Source organism: Chrysoperla carnea, chromosome 1 (genome assembly GCF_905475395.1).
Source record: "Chrysoperla carnea chromosome 1, inChrCarn1.1, whole genome shotgun sequence".
NCBI lineage: Eukaryota > Metazoa > Arthropoda > Insecta > Neuroptera > Chrysopidae > Chrysoperla > Chrysoperla carnea.
The window spans coordinates 30391840-30416716 of record NC_058337.1 but is presented as its reverse complement, the minus strand read 5'-3'; the positions used below and the strand labels follow the sequence as shown (position 1 = coordinate 30416716).

The 24877-nt window shown below is 29.4% G+C and overlaps 2 protein-coding genes across 2 annotated transcripts in view; both read left to right on the top strand.

Annotated features, from left to right (window-relative positions):
* LOC123292383 (proteoglycan Cow) overlaps positions 1–6994 on the top strand; it is a 519906-nt gene extending 512912 nt beyond the window's left edge. Inside the window, exons 7-9 of the mRNA XM_044873060.1 lie at positions 934–1435; positions 4305–4442; positions 5711–6994. Coding sequence (XP_044728995.1) covers positions 934–1435; positions 4305–4442; positions 5711–5838 — 768 coding nt within the window. The 3' untranslated portion in view covers positions 5839–6994. The remainder of the gene's footprint in view (positions 1–933; positions 1436–4304; positions 4443–5710) is intronic.
* Positions 6995–11909: 4915 nt separating this feature from the next.
* On the top strand, positions 11910–23240 carry LOC123299149 (V-type proton ATPase 116 kDa subunit a1-like). The gene is made up of 13 exons (XM_044881448.1): positions 11910–12073; positions 12355–12531; positions 13047–13175; positions 13843–13973; positions 14100–14226; positions 14608–14997; positions 15450–15740; positions 17833–18191; positions 19097–19224; positions 20037–20308; positions 20745–20931; positions 21443–21602; positions 23108–23240. Exons 1-13 carry the CDS (start codon positions 11951–11953, stop codon positions 23238–23240), a joined length of 2607 nt encoding a protein of 868 aa, XP_044737383.1. The 5' UTR covers positions 11910–11950.
* Positions 23241–24877: the final 1637 nt, after the last annotated feature.

Genomic DNA, 24877 nt, shown 5'->3' with positions numbered 1-24877 from the left:
TTATATGGACAAGAAAAATAAACATTTGCATTCAAAACTTATACATTTTATGAAAACAAATCTATATTGTTAACTCCTCGTCGAGAAATTTTCTTATGTTTAAGTAATGAGATCTATTATTATATGATAATCATATATTCTAATCAGAATATTCAATATCAGTTTTAATAACATTTTACTTGTGTACACATTTGTGTAAGTAACATGTTACTTGTGTACCCACAGAGCTTTGTTACTTTTGTATCCTACCACATTTTTGGTAAAACAATGAAGAACCTTAAAACGGATGATGATAGGCAAAAAAGAATTAAAACACAGTACAATCAATGTAATCAAGAAATAATATACAAACACTCAGATTAATATCAGGCTATGAATACAACGTAAATATCAAATATGTAATTAAATTTCAAAAATCCTACTTTTGATTTGGAAAATCACGTATTGTCCTCAGCCACCGGCTATCATTTGACGGGAAGCGGTTTTTCGACTGTTAGATAAACCTACAGAGCATTTGTTACTTTCGACCCATCGTTACTTTTGTACACGCTCTCCCTACTGCTGTTTAAAATAATCCTGCAATAAATAACATCTTAAAGATAGCAAAGTTCTTAAAGATTTAAAGTATTTTAAACGCGATCGGACTTCTTAAACCGAAAAGATAACTTAATTTGGAAACCCATTCCTTATAGCGGACTAGAAGGTTAAAAATCAGTATGTTGGTTGGATTAGTCCCTTTCTTTCGAAATATCATGGATTCACCTCTTGAATTGAGAGTAAAGTTAGTGTCAAGAAAGTTATTTTGGAGATGTATACTTACCAGCCACTTTTACTCATTTGTATGTCGAAAAACTATAAATTTTAGCGGTTTTAAAGGTTTAGCTTCTTTCTTCTTTAAAGGTTTATAAAAATTGGTTTTTTTTTTATTTACAGGAATCAAAATTGAACAACCCAACATATGCCGAAGATAAGGAACGGCAACGTGGTTACAATGATGTAATTGATAATAAAATGCGTGAAAAACCAATTGAAACTCGTATACCAGCCACAACTGTTTGCCCACCATCTTCATTACATGCTATGGGTAATCGTTTACTTGATTGGTTTTCAGTAGTGATGGCTGATACAAGTCGTCGACGACGTGTACATCCTAAACCAAAAGTAACACCAACCAATTTATATCCAGCTGCATGTAAACGTGAAGTACGATGGATGTTCCAACATTTAGATACGGATGGTGATGGAAAACTATCATTACAAGAATTATTTGATTTAGAACATGATAAGAATGAACAATGTATTAAACCATTTGTAGAACAATGCGACAATGATCATAATAATTGGGTAACACCTAGAGAATGGTGCCGATGTTTTGATAAAGCTGATAGATCATGTGCAGCGGTTAAAAGTAGAATTTCAACTGATTCTTCATCAGGTAAATATTTATTGATTTACATATTATTTAAATTACCTACTTATAAATATATTGAGTGGAAAGTTTATGTTACTAGGAAAAATTTTTCCCATTTCGAAAATAATTTCTATTTTCAATTTTATTTGTATGCCCCATGGCTAAGAAATATAGTGTAATCTTAATATTAATTCGATTTAAGCGTGTACATTATTTCACTATAAGGTCCTCAATTTTTTACTTTGGAACAACGCTTTAGGTCTAGTGAAATGATAGCTTGGCATATAAATACCCTATAAATGCATATATTATAGCATGTACATGTTTTGAGAAAAACGCGTTTTAAGTTTGAGAATCTAATTTTTTTTTGGAGAAAAGGTCCCAGATCTATACATTCTTCTACAGGAGTTCCTCATCAAGTGTTGAAAAATCCGTTTAAGAATACTGCCTTAAACGTCTGTGTAACAAAGGAACGAAATGCAATTCAGCTCAAAATAAGTTGATCGAGCTAAATCTATTTTAATAGAAACTTAGTCTGTTTTGATGTTATATGGTTCTTATGTTGCAATTTTGAAATGGTTTTTGTGTATAAATTTAAAAACGGACAAACAATTTCCTAAAATATGGTCTATGACTACATTACCGTCGTATTGAAAGCAGAAGATTTCAAATATCAATTTAGATTAAGTAAATTGCTTGATTCAAAAAAAGTATAATATTGATAGAATTCGATTACAATTTCAACACAAAAATCATACTCATAGTTATAGCTAGGCGTAGCCAAGTTTAGCCAACGAAATCAAACTTGATTTAGTCGGTGATGTTTATTGTGATAATTGATGTCATGACTGCAACATCGGTATATCTATTACCCTCTTAATTAACCCTCTACCGATCACGATATCGTCAACCATCCTTAAATTGGTACGGAATACGAGTACAGATGGGTTAAACATGTCTTGGTAACCAAATTTTTTCGAGGAATTTTGTATTTTATGGTACGCATTATATGGCTTCAAAATTTTTATTTTTTTATGGTATCGTGTATCTACCTTTAAAAAACTTACCTAAGCGAAATGTTTAGCCTTAATACAGAAGATATCGATTCGAACTGATATTTTACGTAACAAACTCAACAAAATAATTCAACCTGTATATTAATTTTCGTGTGCTCAAGTTAAACATTGATTTTCTTCCTAAATAATTTCCCTAGCATGTATAATGTATATAGTCACAACCATGTTTTCTAATTTAAATAACAAATGAGTTTGTATAGGTATGTTATTGAATTACGAAAATTTAAATAAAATTCCAAAAATTAGTTACTTTTTTCTTTAGGTACTTTTGATTTTTTGAACATTGTTCTTGTTTCTCTTTCATATATAATGTTACAGTCGAAATTCTTATCCGATCAAAAGTACTATTAAATGGTAAAATCAGTCAAAAGCACTTCTAACCGCAGGATTTCGGCAATAGTACTTGACATAACAGTAAAAAAAACGATTGCCCAGTGAAGCTGATCAAAAATAGTTTTTGCTAACTGATTTTTCCTTACTTTTACTTCAATTATTTTAACTTAAATTAAAGTAAATAGTCTTTTAAAAAAACTATAATGTAATTGTCTTTTTTCGTTATTTTACTTACTGTCAATTTTATAGGTAGTATTGCAATCACAGGGTTAACTATAAAGCCAAACAACTAGCAGACTTGTGCTAACACAATCCCATTAAAGGCATAGCTAACCCGTGGATCATAGAATTGACAGAATCACTGGGTTACTAAAAATCCAAAAAACCCGCAGGCCCGTGCTAATTCGACCCCATTAAAGGTATGGCTAACCAGGTTTTTTTTTGTACCGAGTTGTTTTGGCACAGGGTTATTTTTATCGAGTTATTTTAACCAGAGCTATTAGATAAAGAGTTATTCATAACGGTTCCGGTTCAAAAACTACTATAGCCCAACCTGTGCAGTCAAAAGTTAGTGGAAGGTGGTCTAAAATGACTCCCCTAAGAAAAAATGTAATTTATACCCAAACTATTCGGCATATGTACAACGTCGAAATATTTTCGAGTTATTTATTCAAATGTTACAATATTGAAATGTAAATATCTTTTCGTCTGTTAAAATTTTTAGAACTATTCAGTATTTTTCAAAAGGGATCGTTTTGACCGACTATGTATGGATAGTGGGTAAACTGATCATTTCAGTTTTTATCAAACAGTTCACATAAAATATTAACTGTTCTTTTACATTGCATCAACGATTAATATGAAAACAAAAATCACTGGTAAATTCATCTAAATCAACACATTCAAGACCCGTTACATGATGGGGATCATTTTATCTATTATTATTTTAAAATAGGGATCATTTTAGCCTTTATAAAGGGGATCATTTTACTCGTAACTACATATTTGAATTTCGTCATAAAAACTGACCCTAAAAGTTACTAAACGCCTATGAAAATGTGTTATAATATTATTAAAAGTCAACAAAAGCCAAGGTAAAAACAGCCAGCCGGCAAAAACTAGTACAAAAAATCATAAGCAGTAAAATTAATATTTTTGATACGAAACACAAATTAGCTTATACATCACCATAAGTCTTTGTTGAACGATTAATTTTGATCAAGCGAAAGCCATCTATCGATAAATATACTAAAAGACTTAATGGTTTACTTAAAACAACGAGGGATCATTTTACTCTGTGGGATCATTATATACCACTTTCCCCTACTTTTGCCTGTTTCTTTCAGTTAAAAGTACATTTAATCGCTTAAGAGTTTTGACTGTGACTTATACAGTAAAAATAATATTTGACAAATCAATTTATCAAATATTGTTTTCCTTTAAAAAATATAAAAAAGTCTTATTAAACGTGTTTTTCTTTCAAGGTGTTTATGTGCCTGACTGTGACATTAATGGATACTATAAACCTACACAATGTCATAGTATTATTGGAATGTGTTGGTGTGTTGACAAACATGGCGTGGAATACGCAAATACTCGTACCAGAGGAAAACCTAACTGTGGTAAGTAATTTTCTATTATCTGTTCTCCTGTTGTAGATATACGGGTTAGTTTATTTCATATTATGGAAATCAAATTATAGTAATGTCGATTATTTAAACAAAGAGACAAATGAACTTTTTATTCAAAGAATATCAGGGATACGGTTGAAAGGTTTAAACTTGTTGTTTTAACTATTTTTTTATCAAAGAATCTACAATATGGTTTACACATAGATATTTCTTATTGGTGGGGTGTAAATGAAATCGTGTCAGCTGGATATGTCGGTTGTACAAAGATGAAAGATACCTAAAACAGAAACTTTTATACAGTTTCAATATCATTCATGAAAGTTTAAATAAAGTCATGTAGGTTGTAAAGCTCAGCAATTTTGCATAAGCCTTTCTTATACGTTGTTTTTTTTTCTTATAAATTGACTTCTCTTTTCCGATTGAATTTCCTAAAGCAGTTCCTTTTTGTGAATGCTCGTTTTTAGTTCATTTCGGCATAACAACTTCCTGTGATTACTCCTCTGATTTTTCAGGCTAGGGTGGTTTGACACTACCTGTTATAGTGTATGTTACACTATCTATTGCTATTCTTACTGTGCAAATTTCCTCCTGAAGTACCTATATTGCTACCGTTCATTAGTTCATAGGACTATTGAATGGCAAGCACCTCTTAATAAATCTTAACTATAGTCCCGTCGAAGTTACTGTGGTGTTAACAATTAACACACAAATACAATCCTATAGTAAAAAACAAATGTAATCCAGACAATTCTAAAAAGAAACAAACAATATCGTTTTATAGTAGAATATATGCAACAGAACATATATGACAATTCTAGAATTTGGTAGACTGTATGATAACAATTGCAAGTAAGATATATGCAATAAAACATACGTGACAGTTCTAGAATTTGCTAGACGATACGATAACAATGGATTGTAACTATTTAAACAGCAGTGTGTGATACCTTCAGCACAGATTACACTCTTCAAGTTAACTATGGTCTATCAAAGTAACATTAAAATAAAAGTATTGTAAATTATATATTATATTTGTATGTAGTAAAAAAGCTTAACAATAAAAATTCGTATAATTATTTGAGTATAGACAGTTCAATTTTTTATTACACAAATTTGATTATGTTAAGCCCGCTACATTACAAAGGTATCACCATAGACTAATGTATCTTCTATGATTACTGAGTTATTTTACTGGTCCTATCTTGAGGCTAAATGATTATCTTTGGTGTTTATAATTTGATAAATTTTGTTTTTTCTAGAATCATTAATTGAAAAATCAACGAGCTTATCTTCAAAAACACAGGAAGAGAATAATGATGATGAAGATGGAAATGATGATGTTGAACAAGATATAGAGGGAAGCGCAGATCAACCATTAGATTTTTAATTTTAATTTTCCATCCAGATACTATAAATAAATCGCATTTACTATTTAAGTCGCGAATAAAAAGATTGTGTAAATTATAATCCTATAACTGAAATTTACATTTAAAACATAAAGGAGACACCGAATAATATTTTACCATTTTCATTATTTCCAAAAGCTCTGAATGTACCTAAACAAATATTGAAAATTAGATTGTAGGCAAAACAGCTATGTCGGCGTCCCTAGCCACAAAAAAATACTTGTGTAATTAATTAACATATATAATTAAGCTGTTATTGTTACCGAACTAACAAAAACGTTAGTTAAAAACACGAATTTTTTAATATATTATGATCCAACTAATTCGAAATCGTACAGTTCAATTATATGTGTCTGACAAATAAGTGTAATATTTTAGTCACGTAAAAAATGCTTCGATCTTTGGCTTTTGCTTTGAAGACATACATCTTACAAAGTCTTTTAAAATTTGTATAAAAAACAAACGGATATATTTGAATCTGTGAATATTTATTAAAGTTTGGCGTAAAAAAACGGCTTTTGACACTAATCATAGATACTAGCTGAGTATTCAGAGTATCATTATTTATAAAAAATAAAAAAAACTGTAAATGTACTCCTTTTTTGGAACTTTGAAAGTGTACACATACCTATGTTTTATGTAATTTTCTGTTCATGTGAAAAGCAAAATAAAATCAGCATGGCTTGCTTATCTTATCCGTGTTTCTTAGGTAGACATTCTGTTTTGCACTACAATGGTAATTCATATGCACATTTTCATTTTTTTTTTTTTAATTTACATATTTTTATTTTTTATTTAGTGGCATAATTCACACACCTAGTTTTTTATAACTATGTTATTATGCCACTAATATCTAGATCATTTTTCATCTCTAAGTAGTTTTTATGTCATGTTTATGCAATATTTGTTTTTTATTTAAAATATTCGAAATATTGCGCGCACGTGTTACCAACTTTCATATAGTTACATCACTTGTTAGATCATAGATAACGAATCCTAAATAATACTTAATAAAATGGCGCATATACGAATATTTTATTTAAAAAAATGCTTAATTAATATACGAAAAATACGTGATTGAAATGATACTTAAAACCATTCCACTAGTATTAATTTTTTTATACATAATGAAAAATAAAATGTTTATAAAAAAAAATGTTAAAAATGCTTCTTATAATATATTTTACAGAATTTTTTTTAAACATTCAAAATAAATAAAAATATAGTGATGTAAATAAAAAAAAATTACTTAATTTAATTATACTCATTATAAAATAAGGCATATAAAAGCGCGGTTTCAATAAGTACAGACTAACAAATTTTTATTTTAAAATGATGATACCACAATTTTATGCCTCCAAAAACAAATTGCTTTCTATTAACCGTGCCATTTAGATGTATTAGAAATTCTGTCCAATCTTTAAACAATATTCATTAGTACATATGTGTCTTAGATAAATTAAAATAAACGTTTTAACATTAATTTCTAGGAAAATTTGTTTCCATCTGTTTACTTAAATTATCATTTGAAATACACATTTCGTAAATGACGTAAGATGTCTGATATTTCATAAACACCTTTTTCATATATATTCTTTTGAGTTCTAGACAGTTTATGGCAAAATGTTAACGTTATACTCTGCCAAGTTCTGAAGTAAGGATGTATCTCTAAAAAGGTTTTTTTTTCTATTTTAGACTATATATCACTGTGTAATACAGAGATATACTTAAAATCTAAAATAGAAAAGAAGCCTTTTTAGAGAAGCATCCTTTTATTAGAAACGCCAGAATACTGCCGTTCATATGTCCACGACGTTTAAGACGTGAGCACATTAAAAATAACGCTTAAGGAAGTTTTAAGATCAATTATTTCTAGACATCTTTTCAAACAGATTTGGAAACAATACATACAATTACTTTCAAAATGAAATAATTGCGCCTTCAGTTAACAAGTTTCGTTGGCAAAATTCCACATTACATAAATGTAAATATAAGTCACAAATTGACTACAAAAAAAGACAATTAAAGCTTTTCTATAAAAAAAAAAATGTAGAACAAACTTTTTTCATTTATAAAAATTGGTAGAACATTTTTCTTAAAAGAAATATAAAAGCTATGTTAGTAATAGCAAGTTTATTACAAAAATATTATTAACCATTTTATGTACTAGTAATAAATAAATTATAAACAAAAAATAGTTATTAAAACCATTTTAAGAAATCTACGCCATCTCTTTAAAAAAAAAATCAGTCTTGATAACATACAAAAAATAAATTCATAAAAATACACAGAAAAAAAAATTTTATTTGGTATGAAAATTGTATGTAATGTATGTTTACAATAATTGAGTAATGTAATAAAACTTATTAATATAAAAAAATGTCAGCTTTATTATAAAATTTTAGACTTCAATCATTTGATTCGATTACAGATTAATTTTCAGTGTTCGGCGAAGATAATGAAACGCGGATCCAGAGAGCAACAATCGAGACAATTTTTTCTTCAAAAAAATGAGAAAATCTTAAAATTAAATTTTCCACGGATCTGTTTGTTAGTCGTGTATTTGTGTGATGTTTTTAATATAGATGATAAGTTTTCATAGAAGTTTTACGTTTTGAGCTCCTCTCTAATACCAGAAAAAATAAAAAAACAGATATGTAATTCAAAAATTTGTTCTTTGTTCTTTTCTTTCTTTGAGGTGATGAATAAAAAATAAAAATCATTTTTCTGTTTATCCAATATTTGATTAGTATTTGTAGAAAATCTTTGGATTTTATATACTTAAAAAATGTTCAATATCATGTTTTACGTTTTTAAGAAATGAAAAATTTGCCTATTTAAATTTCTTCCCCTCAAAATTTTATACTGTTTTGTACCTAATCAGTATATTTTTGTATATTAAAAGTCCATAGAGATTGATAGATTTCTATAATATATCTCAATTTTTTTGAGATATATTATCAGATTTTACTTGATTCCTGAAAATGTGATTTGGTTATAAATACGTTATAAATCACAGGCACAGGAATTTATCAATAAATTGACTTTTCTTCAACGGCGAGAGATATTTTTCGAAAAGTTTTCCTCAAAAAATGTCATGCATATGTAAGGCATTTTCACTCTGTCATGGTACACAAAAATAATTGTGAATATGAAAAATGAATTGTTGTTTTAAAAAAAAAAATATTGCTGCGGATTTTGACAAACAAAAAATTTTGTCTTCAAACAAAATACAATTTCATTATTAGCTTAAATAAAATAATTAATCAAATAAAAAAAATTCTAGTCTATCCCACATTATTCGAAATGTATTGAGTTACTTTTCGAGCTAATATAAATACATTATTTGATTAGCTAGCCCTTTTTTCGCTACCTCTTCTTTTTTTAGAATTTTTCTTCTTTTTTTTAGGTGCAAAAAGTTCTTTCATCCTGCATGGATCAGTAGTACCCTCATTAACCCTAAGAGGATGTTTCTTAAAATGTTTGTTAAATATATAGTTCCAAAAATTGCTGAACTTATTTTGTTTGACCTTATGTTCTTGAATGTATGCCATTAGTTTTTCTCTAATGCGTTCCCTTGTCTTTGGGCAATACAAATCCAGTATGACTCCAGGTAAGGTAATAACATACGGATACTGAAGACACGCTGACCGTTCTGGATGTAAAAACATTTTGTAACAATTTAATCCATCATTGAATAATGCAGAACCAGTGGAAATTTCCTTGGCCTTCATACTTCGACGCTTAGATTTTCGACCTGACAAATCAAGTGATTCTTGAGATATATAAAATGAACTTTCGTTTATATCTTCACGGCCATAAGTAGAATCTTCATCAGAGTCTGCCGGTAAGTTATAAACCGATGTTGCGGTTAGCAATTCAGATGGTTTTGCTTTTAAATACATATTTAGGAATGGTTTAGGACATTGTCGTTGAACTTCTGTTTGTGAATCAGGTATTTTTTGTCCCCACCAGGTTTTTCTATAAAAATCTTCGTAACTAGGAAATACAACACGTTTATACAGTGAATTATATTTTCTTGTTTTTGGTGGTTTTACTTGGTTGCAGACGCATTGAGTATGGGTGCAACCGCATTCCGTAAAATCAGAGTTTGAACTACGAATTTGGCAAGATGTACATGACTCAACAAGCTGCTTCCATTCACAATCCTCTTCCGCTGCAATTGGATCAGCTGAATTTTCTTCGAGACATTCTGCCTTTAATCCACAAATATAACCATCTTTTTTATCTTCCCATTGGTATAATAAACTATTTGCATTTTTTTTCCGTTGTTTGTCTTCTATCTCCACACCGTGGGAGTCAAGGCCAACATGAGCAATAGTATTTGCAGCTGGATATAATTTTAAAAATTGCTCGGAAGTGATCATTGATAACAGACTATTGCTTCAAATAATTTCTAATTAATACTAAAATTTTTTCTGAGAATATCTATTTCATTCGAAGATTTTTTACTTGTTTTTTAATTCAGACTCATTTTATTATTTTTAATTTCTTATGTAATTTTATTATTTATTGTTTTTATTTATTTTTTTTTATTTATATATACTACTGTTATTATTAACTAATAAATTTTGACATATTTTTAATAACAAACTAGTTCTGGTAGAAAAAAAATATTTGACAATTAAAATACAAAGTGTGCCGAAAATTTTATTGTTTATGAAACTTTTAGTTGAAAAATACAATTTAACAAAATTTTATGTTCTTTTTCGGAGCATTCGCAAAATATAAGTAATAATTTTATTTAAAAAACAAGTGTAATACCATATATAGACAGCTTTGATGACGCAATCGTTTGTTTTTTGACGACATGTAAGTAAAGATATCCCGTCTTAGATAGCCACACATTCATAACTGATATTCCCATGTAATGTCTTCGTGGATAAACAGTGATTTTTACAAAAAAATGTTTCAACTAAAAGTTGTTTATTTTTTATAAGGAAAATTTTTTACATTTACTTTTGTTCTATCTCTAACGGTTTACAAATTGGGTCCTACGGACCCAAGACCTAATAGACCTATGTTGCTCATTTACGAAATAAGCCTCACTTTTTACGTGCTACGCACGCTATAAAATTTTCAGCTTGATATCTCATTTCCTTGTTGAGTTATCGTGTCCACAGACAGACAGACAGACAGACAGACGAACGGACAATCGGAAATGGACTAATTAAGTGATTTTATGGACATCTATACCAAAATTTTGTTCGTAGCATCAATATTTTTAAGCGTTACAAACTTGGGACTAAACTTAATATACTATGATATATTTCATATATACACGGTATAATATGGTCAAAAAAAAAAGTTCTAAAATTGACTAAAAAAGCTTGTGCGCTTGTGTAGCAAAACGTGTTTGATGTGAACTTCTCTATACTTGTTTTCGGCTTTTCGTGGAGACTTTTTATATACAGAGATGATTCTTCTTATCTCTAACCTACAAAATCTCGGTTCTCAAAAAAAAATTCGGGTGGGTATGCCAATTCCTAACCTTCTACACTTATTCTACTTCACTTCTCTACAACTCTATCTTAAATCCTTAAACCCATTAACGAATTCCATTAACCATTAATTTTTTATATACAGAGATGATTCTCCTTATCTCTAACCTACAAAATCTCGGTTCTCAAAAAAAAATCAGGTAGGTATGCCAATTCCTAACCTTCTACACTTATTCTACTTCACTTCTCTACAACTCTATCTTAAATCCTTAAATCCATTAACGACACCTTAAACATTGCAGGTCTTCTCAATATCTTCCGGTGTAATTGTGATATTTTACTAGAACTATAGGATTCAAAATATGGATTCATTGATATAGTCTCTGATATGGACCACATAATCAAATTCCCCGCCTGCCTTTTTTAGTAGATATGTATATTTCAATCTAGTCATTTAAATAAATGGTTTTCCATGTCTAATTCTACCAAGGTTTCCATTAACATTAATTAAACAAAAATTGTTATTGAATTGAATGATAAATAAGAATAAAAGTTAGTGATACTTACAATTACAATTAGATATATTTGTCAACAATTACATTATTGTATTTTCAACTATCGAAAAATCGATATGAGGAAAAAATCTGTATTTCGTAGTGAAGAAATGGCATTATGCCAGTTATTTTTACAAAGTGATACAGCTTATTCTTGCGTTGCAGCATTAGGCGAAATAGGCCTCGTTCAATTTCGAGATGTAAGTAAAATTCATCCATTTCCTTTAATCCCATCTAATTCATTGGACGCCCCATGCAATGGAACGGATATGAATAAATTAGGAATAAAGCAGAGGCAACAATTCTTTTGACGGGTCGATTTCATTAGACTATTAAACAAGTAATTTTTTACGTAATAAAAAAGACTTCTTTATTTGGGGGGAGAGTAGTGGAAATATATCTGGGAAAATGTATCTAAAATTAGTAAAAAAACTTATGGGACATCTATATCTGAAAAATTAACTTCATTTTTTTTAAATAGTTAAACTCCGAGATCAATGCATTTCAACGAAAGTTTGTGGATGAAATTCGCCGCTGTGAAGAAATGGAGCGCAAACTAAATTACTTGGAAAAAGAAATAAAAAAGGATTCAATCCCAATATATGATAAGGATGAAAACCCTAAAGCACCTCTTCCAAGACAAATGGTTGATCTTGAAGTACGTTAAATAGTTTAGCCAATTAGTCACAAAAATCATAAACCATGATTGATTTACCTACTTATAGTTACAATATGTTATTATGTTCGTTTCAATGTCTAGCAAAGTTGAAACTAGTTTCGACAGTGACGAATTTGTATTTTTACCTTATAAAATTTAACGCGTTAAGTATTTGTACAAAATGATAAAATATTATTGAATAAATTACGATCATAATACAAAGTTTGCCAATAAATTTACTTTAAATTATAACAAAGCAAACAAAACACGCTATGTATTTTTTGATAATTTAATCGTTAAACAGAAAATACTTATCGATAAAATCTTGTGATTTATACAGTACAAAATTTGTGATCCATAGTACAAGATCTTAATGTACCTAGACCTGTATCTGCCTATAGCAGTTATGCGTGATGGTGCTTTCTGCAACATGAAATCTTATAATGTTTTGAATTGTCTTTTAAAAGTCACGATAAAATTTGTGTAAAATTATTACTACTTATAATATTATGCAGGCCACTTTTGAAAAATTGGAAAATGAATTACGGGAAGTTAATAAGAATGCAGAAGCTTTAGAACGCAGTTTTCTTGAATTAACAGAAATAAAACATATTTTGCATAAAACTCAAATATTTTTTGATGAGGTAAGTTTTCAATATTTATCATATATCAATAGGAAAACCCCAATTTTTAAGAGTTTCTTAATAGAGGAAACTATAGGACACTATAGGATGCCGATACAGGATAGTAAATCAGTGAAGTTAAAAACACAACTTAATAATATAATCGCCAATGTCCTTCTTCATACTAGAGAAGAAACAAAAAAAAAGGAAATTTTCTAGGGGTGTTTCTAAGGTGTTCTAACATCGGAAATGGCATATTTGATTAACTTAACTAAATTTTGATTAACTTCAATTATTGTTGTATCTTCAAAACTATGGATTTTACAAAAAAAGTTTACTGAATTTTTTTGCTTGAAAAACTTCTTTATAGCTCAGGGGTTCAAAAATTGTTTAAAAATTTCCTCTCTTTTTTTCTCCCATATTTCGCAGATAGACAAGAGCGCATTTGAAAGGTTTTAATTTTTTGGTATAAGTTTTCCAAAGTTAAAACCTAAAAGCACCTGAATACTGCAACTTGTTATAATTTTACCAAAATAAATCCAGCTGAATCAAACCTTCAAAATTGTAATTTTTATTGGTTTCAAAATTTAATTGTTTCAAAACAACAAATTTCCATCCAATTATCTTAATCGTAAAAATAATCCTTCTTATTATGTGAAAGAGATTTTAATTTTAAATAATTACCTAGGCTGAAGGATTTAAACCAAGACAGAAAATTGCAAAACGAGACAAGCAAACATTGACCTCACGTGGCGACGAAAATGTAACGTTATTGGGTGACGAAGCCTTTAAGACTGAAGGACAAGCAATTAAATTAGGGTAAATTTCAGTTATATTTTTTATACAATATATGTAACATGGATACAGGAGAAGGCAAACAATAGATAAGTCCTAATCCCTTTTCGGGTTTATTATCGGTTTATAATATGAAATGTTATAATCTAGGTTCGTTGCTGGAGTTGTATTACGAGAGCGTCTATCAGGTTTTGAACGAATGCTATGGCGTGTATGTCATGGTAATGTTTTATTAAGGCAAGCTGAAATTGTTAATCCTCTTCAAGATCCTTCTTCTGTAAGACTTTGAAATATAAAAATTATTATTACGACCTGTACTTACATGGGACCGGGTTAAATATGATAAACAAAATCTACTGACTGATTTGTATACCTGAGATCCTTAGGAACCCAAAAACCTTTTGGGAGGACAGGATCATATCTTCTATCTTATACAACTTTAAATTTAATATGTAATCTACTTATCTTTGTTATGACAAAAATTTTTGAATGCAAATGCACGAATCTTCAAAGTGGATATATTAATTTTTTAATTCCTTGGAGTCTCAGGTATGCGATTTAATCAGAATCAACAGATCTTTTACCTTGTATTTTGCAAACTTAAATCACTACAGAATCTATTCTTTATTCAAAAGTTCCATATTTTTGTCTATTTTAGGGTGACAAAGTTTTCAAGAATGTGTTTATTCTGTTCTTCCAAGGAGATCGGTTAAAGTCTCGCGTTAAAAAAATATGCGAAGGTTTTCACGCCACTTTATATCCATGCCCCGAGTCGCCAACTGATCGCCGAGAAATGGCTATGGGTGTCATAACACGTATAGAAGACCTGAATACAGTAATGAAACAAACTCAAAACCATCGTCATCGTGTACTAGTTGCTGTTGCTAAAAATATCAAAAATTGGTCTATCAAAGTTCGCAAAATAAAGGCAATTTATCATACATTGAATTTCTTTAATTTAGATGTTACTCAAAAATGTTTAATAGGCGAATGTTGGGTTCCAGTGGGAGATTTAGAAGAAATCCAATCGACTTTAAAACAAACCACTGTTCGTATTCAGAAGAATAATAGACCGTGAAGCACATAATGGAGTAAAAACTTCTTTGGGAAGATTTATAAACAAAGGTTTCATAATTTAAAAAAAATTCAGGATTTAATATCCTGGTTTCAATGCAAAATTATAGAAATTCAGTTTTTTAATTTTTGTGTTTTAGACCATTTTGAAAAATGAAGGCAAATTTGCAACTGTCGGTAGGGATGGCTTCTTTTTACATGAACTTGTAAATTTCCTGCCAATTTATTTTTCGTAAAAATTGTCAAAAACACACTTAAAAGAACGATAAACGTTCTATTTGTTTGTTTTTTTTTTTTTTTGCGACACTCCGGTTGCAGGCAAAACCTTTCTTCATGATCAAACTTATCTTTACTATCATTGAATTTTCACTTCATTATGGACTCACGATAATAAGTAATAAGTTTAATATAATTGTAATTTTGAAGGATCAAAGTGGAAGTAATGTACCGGGGATATTGAATCAAATTGAGACACAGGAAAAACCGCCGACATACAATCCGACAAATAAATTTACACACGGTTTCCAAGTTTTAATTGATTCATACGGTGTAGCTTTATATCGAGAAATAAATCCAAATCCTTATACAATTATAACTTTTCCATTTCTATTTGGTGTTATGTTTGGTGATATTGGTCATGGTTTAATTATGGTCTTGTTTGCTAGTTGGATGGTTATATATGAAAAAAAAATTGCTAAAAGGAAATCACTTGGCGAGGTGAGCAAGTATGGCTAATGACTTTGTTCTATTTATCACTATAAGGAGTATTCTCAGACTGTTTTGTTTTTATTACATTGAAATGTAAAAATAATATTTTATTTGCTATATTTATAACACTGAAAATTTTCTTCTTTCTCACTAAATTTTTTTGGCCTCTGACTGCATAATATGTAATAATATTATTATTACGACTATTATTAATTCAAAACATTTCAAATGGAATGTGGATTTTGATATTCTGCTATAATTTATACTTATTAAGCAGTCGTTTTTACTGGTAGTTTTTCGATTTAAATTTATATTTTATTTCCATCTTCTCTGTAGTCGAGTTTAAGTTTTTCAATTGTAAATTTACGCCAGTCAAAGCCTCGATTAAAATTTACATCAGTATGAGTCTCCAAAACTCGAAGCAAAGATGCGTTTTTGGTATATTATTTGTATCCCTTAGAAGAGTGTGAAACTAGTTTCACACTATCCGTAGCTACGTTTTGCAAGCAAAATAAGTAGTGCTTCAAATTTTCGGACTTTTTTCAGTTTTTAACGTAATACGTAAGTAGTACAATTATTTTTGGCTTGCAAAACGTAGTTTCACACTCCCCTCATACGTCCAAATAACATAACAAAAAAAAAAACAGCTTTGCATCGCCTTCCGACCCCCATTGTTATTAGATTTCGAAAATTTTTCTCAGTATTTCTTTTTTTGTAGATAAAATTTTTTTTTTCATAAATTTTTCATAAGGTTCAGTAGTTGAAGCTACCTACACATTTTTGGAGAAAATCGACTCCAAAGTTTTGTTCTAATTTTCCCCTTCACGAGAAAATAATGATTTTTATGAAAAATTGTTTCCAACAAAAGATTATTTTTTATAAGGATCATTTTTTTTATATTTTAACTTTTATATCTAAACTTTTATTCTATCTCTTACAAACCCAAGTAAATAAAATTAAAAGTTTTTCTGCTTAAAATCTTTTCATGTGCGCAAAAAAATAGGTACTCAAGGTCAAAGGTCGCGAAAATAGGTTTTTTTTCAGATATCTCGTAAACTATGTAAGTAGTTTATTGCAGTTTTAGCAGTTATAAAATTTGTTATTTGTTAAACTATGTTAGTTAATTTTACACAAAAAAAAGTTCTGTACAAAATTTCCGTAGAAGCAATAGTTTTCGAACTATTTAACTGAGAAAAAGTCAGAGTAAGTCGCATACTTTGCTACACGAAAAATATCAAAAATATTTTATATAAAAAAAATATTTAAAAAAAAATTAATTTTTTTAATATTCTTTTGAGAACTATTGCTCCTGCAGATATTTTATAAAGAACCTTTTTTATATAAAATTAACTAACAAACAAATTTTATAATTACTAAAACTGCGATAAACTTAATAGTTTACGAGATATTTGAAAAAAACCTATTTTCGCGATCTATGACCTTGAATTTTTTTTTGCGCACATGATTTTGCAATGGACTTTTCATAGGTCATTTCTTGCATCCTAATAAAGATAATCCCGGTGAAAAAACTTCACTTGAATTTTTTTAAGAGATCGGCTTTTTTATTGTCTTATTTCTCTGGGCTATTACGGTTTAGAAGATTGGTCCTATGTACCCAAGAAGTAACTTTTGTTCTAACTCTAACGGTTTAACATAAGCAAAACTCAAAATTTTAACATTTCTGAAAACCATTTACATTTTTCAAGCATCATATCTCAAAAATTATTGGACACACTGTGGAAAAAACTGTGGGTTGGCGACAATTGTTTCCAATTAAATATAAGTTCAAAATGATAGTAGCAACGAATGTCAAAATCTCATGCTTTTTTAATTAAACTGCAAAAACAGAAAAAGTCAGAAAATTTTGCAATTTTTAAAGGATTGCGCAGATAGCACAACTGTTTTTGCTAACAAAATGTAGTTTCACACTCCCCTAGGTCGTGTTTTGCGATTTTAGTTTTTTTTTTTTTGTAAGATTTTACTGGCGTAAGTTATTAATTAAATTTTGTTAAGTCCACAATAAAATTTTAAATAATATTATAGATTTTTGTTTTCACTTTATTCTCTCTGATATTTGCATAATGTATTTTCATTTTTCTAGATAGCTAAAATATTTTTTGGTGGACGTTACGTGATATTACTAATGGGATTATTCAGTTGCCATGCTGGCCTTATTTACAACGATATATTTTCCAAATCGATAAACATATTTGGATCCTATTGGAAACCTAATTATACTGCATCGGAAATATCGACTTTACTTCGTAACAACAAAGAAATACAATTAAATCCAAGCACGGCTTATTTTTGGCAATATCCTTATCCATTTGGAATAGATCCAATTTGGCAAGTGTCAAGAAATAAAATTTATGTTCACAATTCATTCAAAATGAAACTTTCAATTATTTTTGGAGTTGCTCATATGTTATTTGGCTTATCGTTAAGTTTTATAAATTTCAGGTAAAAAATGACCACGTACAAACCAAAGGAAAGTGGGACTCGGATAAATTGCATGCATTTTATTTTTGGTATATTGTAGCTCGGACTTCTGAGCATTCTCAATTAATCTCAAGTGCCACAAAGATAAATAATGGTACATTTCCTCCGTAACTTCTTTTGGAGCTTAGATATTTTCGGAGATGTTTGTAATCCAAATTTTTCAAAAAAAAAAAAAACAAACAAACAAAAAAAATCCAATTTGTGTTTCGCACCCTTTCTAGGTGAAAACTTTTTTATATTTGTTTCCATAAAGTTTTTCTTGTTTGCAGTTTCCGGAGGTTTGTGAAATAGTCCAAGCTTCTGAAACGAACAGTCTCTTAACGTAAAATGTAGATTTTATTTTTTTGAAGGATTTTTGGTATGCGCAATCTCACAGCACCTGGCAATAATTTTTAAACTTATTATTTAAATCCGGCTGAATTTTTTTAGAATGTTGATAATTTTATCTTAAATATCGAATACGATAACGAAATTATGAAAAGAAAATGATATAAATAAAATGCCAGTGAAAGCGTCAACCAGGCCTATAAATTTTGTATATCCAAAGATTATTTTTCTGTAATGTCAAACAATAGCGACTTTCAAATAGCGTTTTGACGCAAGAAAATCTGTTTTTGTGGTATTTAAAATGGTTACCTGGTAATGAAACCTTAAAACTCGCTTTTATTTATTATTGTGGTTGCTGTTCATTCTTTTCCATTATGCCCATTAAAACATTTTATTAAATTTATTGAGAATACTCAGAACTACCGCATATCATAAATTCTGACAATTTAATCAGGACCCAAATTCCATAAGGTTTGTGTGTACTCTTTAGCTGACTTTTGGCTATAGATGGGCACTAAATTTTTAACATTTTTTTATAGATTTTTTAAGAAGAAAATCAACATTATTTTTGAATTTATTCCCCAAATTCTATTTTTCTGTGTTTTGTTTCTCTATATGGTTGTATTAATGTTTATTAAATGGATTAAATATAAAGCAACCGACGATGGTACGTATAAATCGGTGAGCACAATTAAGCTCGCAAAACTAGGATTCGATAAAATTTTTCGGATTCGATTTATTTCTATATAAACATCCGATAGATGAACCTGAATAAAGTAAAAGAGTATGCTAAATTACATTTTTTTAATTTGATTGGAGATTTTATAGTTTACTGTAATGTTTGGAAAACTCAAATCAGCAATTTTCAAGGAAAACAATGAACTATCATTAAATTTGACAAAGTTTGGCATTAAATGGGCACAGTAAGTAAACCAAAACAAACTATACAAACTAATTTGTATACAAACTATATAAACATACTAAAAAAAGTATCTAACCTAATTTTTGCCCTTTTTACATTTCAACTTCTGCTCTACAAGATTCCAATTGACCTATGTTGTTCATTTACGAACTCGACCTCACTTTTCACGTCCTAAAACAGTGGACAGACCAGAATTGGACTAATTAGGTGATTTTCCTATACCAAAATTTGTAGCATCAAAATTTTTAAGTGTTAAAAACTTGGAACTAAAATTAGTATACCTTGATATATATATATATTTCATATAAACATGATATAAAAATAATCGCGTCACTTTGATTTTTTCGCAGGGCTTTCTTTTAGCAGAAAAAATTAATATAATAAATTGGGATCAGATTTTTACCCAACAAACTCTTGATCGTTATTCAGAGTAGTATTCTGAATCGAATACGGAAAGAAATCGAAACAGAAACTTTTACCCAGCATTTGCTGTCTTATGTGTCTCTCTAAAGTAATTTCTAATTACAAAAAACGTATTAATTTGTTTAAAATTTTAGCGAACGAAGTTGCAGTTAGCCCTCGATGTGCTCCGTATATTTTAATAACATTCATTAATATGATGTTGTTCAAAGATGATGGCAGAGTAAAAGCAGTGGAATGCACCGAATCCTTTTATAAAGGCCAATACTCAATACAAATTGTATTTATCGCTATATCTGTTTGCTGTATTCCGATTTTGTTATTGGGCATACCGATTTATAAAACTATACAACTAAGAAAATTAAAAAAACTAAAAGCTAAACAACTAAATGATAATGATATTAATAATGTACGTTTTATTTAATAGTTATTTGTTAGAATTAAAATAATCCACACACAAAAATACTTTTTAAAAGGGCAGATAAGAGCTATCAATGAGGCTATTCTCTTTGTATATAAAGCACTCGCTGTGCTCTTATTCTGTAAGAAAATAATAAGCTATCAGTGTATCAGGGTGCTAAATTGATAAAGATCGATTTCAAATATTATCTGCTAAGGACAACCAATATCCATCAAAAACAAAAACCAGAGCTCAGATTTTTTGGAAGATTTTTCAGAATAGTACGAAATTTTCTTGATATATAAAGACTCTTCTAGACATTATATCGAACTAAAAAACCAAAACCCCGTCACTTTAGGAATTAGCGGCATAAAATTATTTGCTTTTAGCAATATTTTTATATTAGCTTTTCAAAGATAAAATCCATTCAAATTAAAAATTTTAGGTAGAAAATGCAGTTAATGGACATGAAGATGGCGTTGAGGACGAAGAAAAAAATTACGATCCTGAACATCTTCCTATAGGAGAATTATTTATTCATCAAACTATCCATACAATTGAGTTCATTCTTGGAACAATATCTCATACAGCTTCGTATCTTCGTCTATGGGCCTTGTCATTAGCTCATGCTCGTAAGTAATAAAGCAGATATGGGGAGAAATTAAATATGAAAAATTTGCAAGGCAGAATTTATTTTAACAAGTCCTTCAATATATCACCAAATATATTGTAGAGAAAAAAGTATGACACCTTTGTTACATTTGCGCTGTGCAGATTTTATGACGAAGAATGTACGTGGTCATTTTTTTCCTAATTGATATCGCGCGAGCAAAAAATGATTAGCGAATAAGTAATGATAATATCTTAGTTGAGGTGTCGATCGAAGCGTATTAAAAGCAATATGACTCGAAAACAATATCATAATATTCAGTCGAGTCGTTTCGAGTCGGTCGATTTTTTTATAACTCTATTATACTGGGAAGTTATTCGTTTGGACCTCGAGGGACGCACCAGATCCTACCCGCGGCTTGTAACTGGCCTACTCTAAATGACTCGAAAAAAAATGCATTTTGTGCCCAACTACTAACCACTTTTTCTATAAATACGTTGCAAGATTAAGAATATGTAAATCATTTCTTTCAGAATTATCTGAAGTGCTATGGACTATGGTAATATCAAAAACAATACGCACAATGGGATATGCATTCTTTTTTATTTTTGGAGCATGGGCATTGTTGACAATTTCTATATTAGTTGTGATGGAAGGTTTATCTGCTTTTTTACATACTTTACGTTTGCACTGGTAAATATAATTTCAATGGATTATCATATAAAATACAACTATGCAAATAGTTGCCAGATGCCCGAGTTGTTTCGATTTTTAGAAGGCCTTGCACGCTCTCCGATTGAGAATTCATTGATTTAGCCCATTATGAGAATTTTTATAAAAATAATTTGCAATGACGACTGGCGGACTCGCAAATCCCAAGAAACTATCTATACTGACACTTTAATGGCGATTGAAGACGATGTACTTATAATCTATTTTATATGATTTCCAACTCTAGTTCGGAAGTCAATTAGTAGAAATTCCTTTTTAATGTCATTTAATGATATGTCTTAAGCCAGTATTTCTCAAATTCGGCGATAACGTTATTACCCCCTTGTGGTTGGTGTAGGCCCACAGGGGGAGGTAAGGTAAATTTACATAGGATAAATGTATAGGTAATAAGACTCATATTAAAACGCTTTGGGGGCACTGAAAAATAATTGATTCTCGAAGTGGGTTGTTGACGAAAAATTTTAAAAAGAGAACCTTGTTTTAAGATGTTTACACCCGCTTTGCCATTTCATACTTAAAAGATCAGTCGCGAATAGATAAAATTAGAAATTCTATCGAAAATTGTAAGATATAGTCAAACTGTAATAGAGTCCCGTTTTTGAACGCAAAGGATAAGCACTTCAGAACCTAACCAACTTTTTTATAGTCGATAAATTCAACCTAATCATATCGTAATTACAACAGTACTCCAGAGTCCAGACCTATACATTTTTCGGTGTATTTTATAAGCGGAAAAATAGACAAAAAAAACATGTTCATTTCATAAGTACCAATTTTCTAAAGAAAATCAGGTCAATTTATCGATCTGCCACAAAAATGATGCGTATTTTCGTGTATCGTTTAAATTATAACTAAATTATTAATAAAAAAAATTACATACCTTAAACCTAATAATAGTATTTGAGAACATTTTGCCTATTTAACACTATGTAACCCATAGACTATGGAGTGTAGAGTAAAAGGAGAACCATCTCTGTACATAAAAAGTGTCCCGGTGTCCGTCGTAAAGCATTAAATAAGGATAGCGCTGTTGTATCAAAAGTGTACATTTTAAAACATGTGCTCAAAGTAATAAGAGTAGGATAGAGAACTAAACAAGTTATTAGAGTAGGATAGAGAAACTTACATCAAACACCCTTTTGCTACACAAGCGCCATTATAGCCACTTTATTTAATGCTATTTTGTGGACACCTTTTTAGTCAAACAGTCTCATAAGAGATGATTCTCCTTTTACTCTACACTCCATACCATAGACATAGTAATACATGTAACCTATATGAAACACATGGAGATTAATACGCATGTGTGAGGTGTTATTATTAAAATGGGTTTTTCAGAACGAAATGAAAACTCCCAAGGATTTTTTTTCTTGGGATATATTCCTCACTGCTTCATCTTAATGCGGTTATTGCTGGCAATCCTACACAAATAAAATAAATCATAATAACATTAGTTGTTATTTCAGGGTTGAATTCCAGAGCAAATTTTACATCGGTGGAGGAGTTCTTTTTCGTCCACTGGATTTTAAGAAACTTATTGAAGAATCTTCAGACTCGGATGTAAAGCGAAAGGAACCTAAAAAAGTACTTGATAAATAAAAATAAATTATTTTGTTAAAATATTATTTTTTTATTTTTTTAAGCGTCGAAACAGAAGTTTTACTACCAATTAAATCGTAAATGTAATATTATATAATTTTTAATCATATTTTTTCCGAAAATATAGACTTATGCAATGTATCGAAGGTAAACAGGGGGGAGAGCTGTATTTTAAATCCATTTAAGAAACTAATGATTTTAGAAAGACAAGTTAAATTCAAAAGATACAGCTAAAGGATTTGTGTAAGTTCTCAAGGGTGACCTTGACTTTTAAAGGTCACTGAAAAGTGAACGCAACTTTTAAAGGTCACTGAAAAGTGAACGCAACTTTTTTCTGATAAGAATTAAGGGAAGATGAAATTGGAAAGAATTATTCTGCTGTTCCGGTAAAAAATTAGTTTGTGATTTTAGCTGATGATAAGGAAATGAAATACTTTTCGTCGTGTCAACTCCTCAATCACCATTCGTACTATTTTAGGTAAGTATTTCACGTGATAAAAAGTTGAGACCTTTTCATTTTAAAAGTGATTATCTTTTGTTTCGGACAGTTTGTTAAAAAACTAATGTGATAAAATGAATAACAAATATATTGTATCTTTATCCAACTTTACTGTCTGTCCGAAACAATAATGAATCGTAATTGAACTGAAAAGGTCTAATCAAAAAGCATCTAGTTAGGAAGAAGTATCTATTGAGGAGAAAATATGCCCCTAGTGATGGAGCTCTGCTGCTTCTGAGTTTTTTTTTTAATTGTTTGGTAATATTGATTCCAAAAGTTGTGTATTTATTTCTCTTTTTTATATTCATACAGTAACATATTGCAACCTTGTTTAATCAAATCACATGACTGATCAATACACATTTTCTAGTCCGGAGAATTAAAAAATTATTCGTCCGGTTGCTTATGTCTGGTTAATGTTCGATTGGGTTTAGGCCCTGTTTTTTGCCAAATATATATATTTATTTAAATGCTAATTAACAATTCCCGAGTAACCAAATTCAAGACTTTTTACACATAATTCGAAGATAATGATTGAATAATTAACAAAAAATATATATAAATTCGTTTTGAAAACGGCTATAGATATCGAAATTGTTTAATCCACATTTGTTTTATGAAAAAAAATTCCAACAATTTTTGTTTGTACCTATTTTTCATTAAGTAAATGGTTTCCGAGATATTGGCTAAAAATCGTTTTTTAATGTATATATAGCGTTAATTATTAGATGCCGAAATATTTCTTTTTTTTACTTTTTTTGTCTTTGAATAAGTTTACGCAAAAACATTATTTTGAGCGGACCACAGAAAGATTTTTAAATTAAGCCAATGATTATTTTTATTATTACATATTAAATAATAAACAAACTTTAAATAAAAAATACCTTACTTGAGGTTTCAAGCTTCTACCACTAGCCAAACATAGTTGACTATCTCGTTTTTTGATTCATTTTCAGGAAAAAAGGTACTTCCAATTTACATTTTTGTCCATTTTGAAAGATTGTTCCTTAATTAAAAAGGAATTATTTATTTAAATTTTTAATTTGAAACTAAAAACTGTGTTTACTAAACATGTTTGAAGCAATGGTAAAATCAGATTACGTACGCTTGCCATAAAAATAATGCATTTAGCATCAAA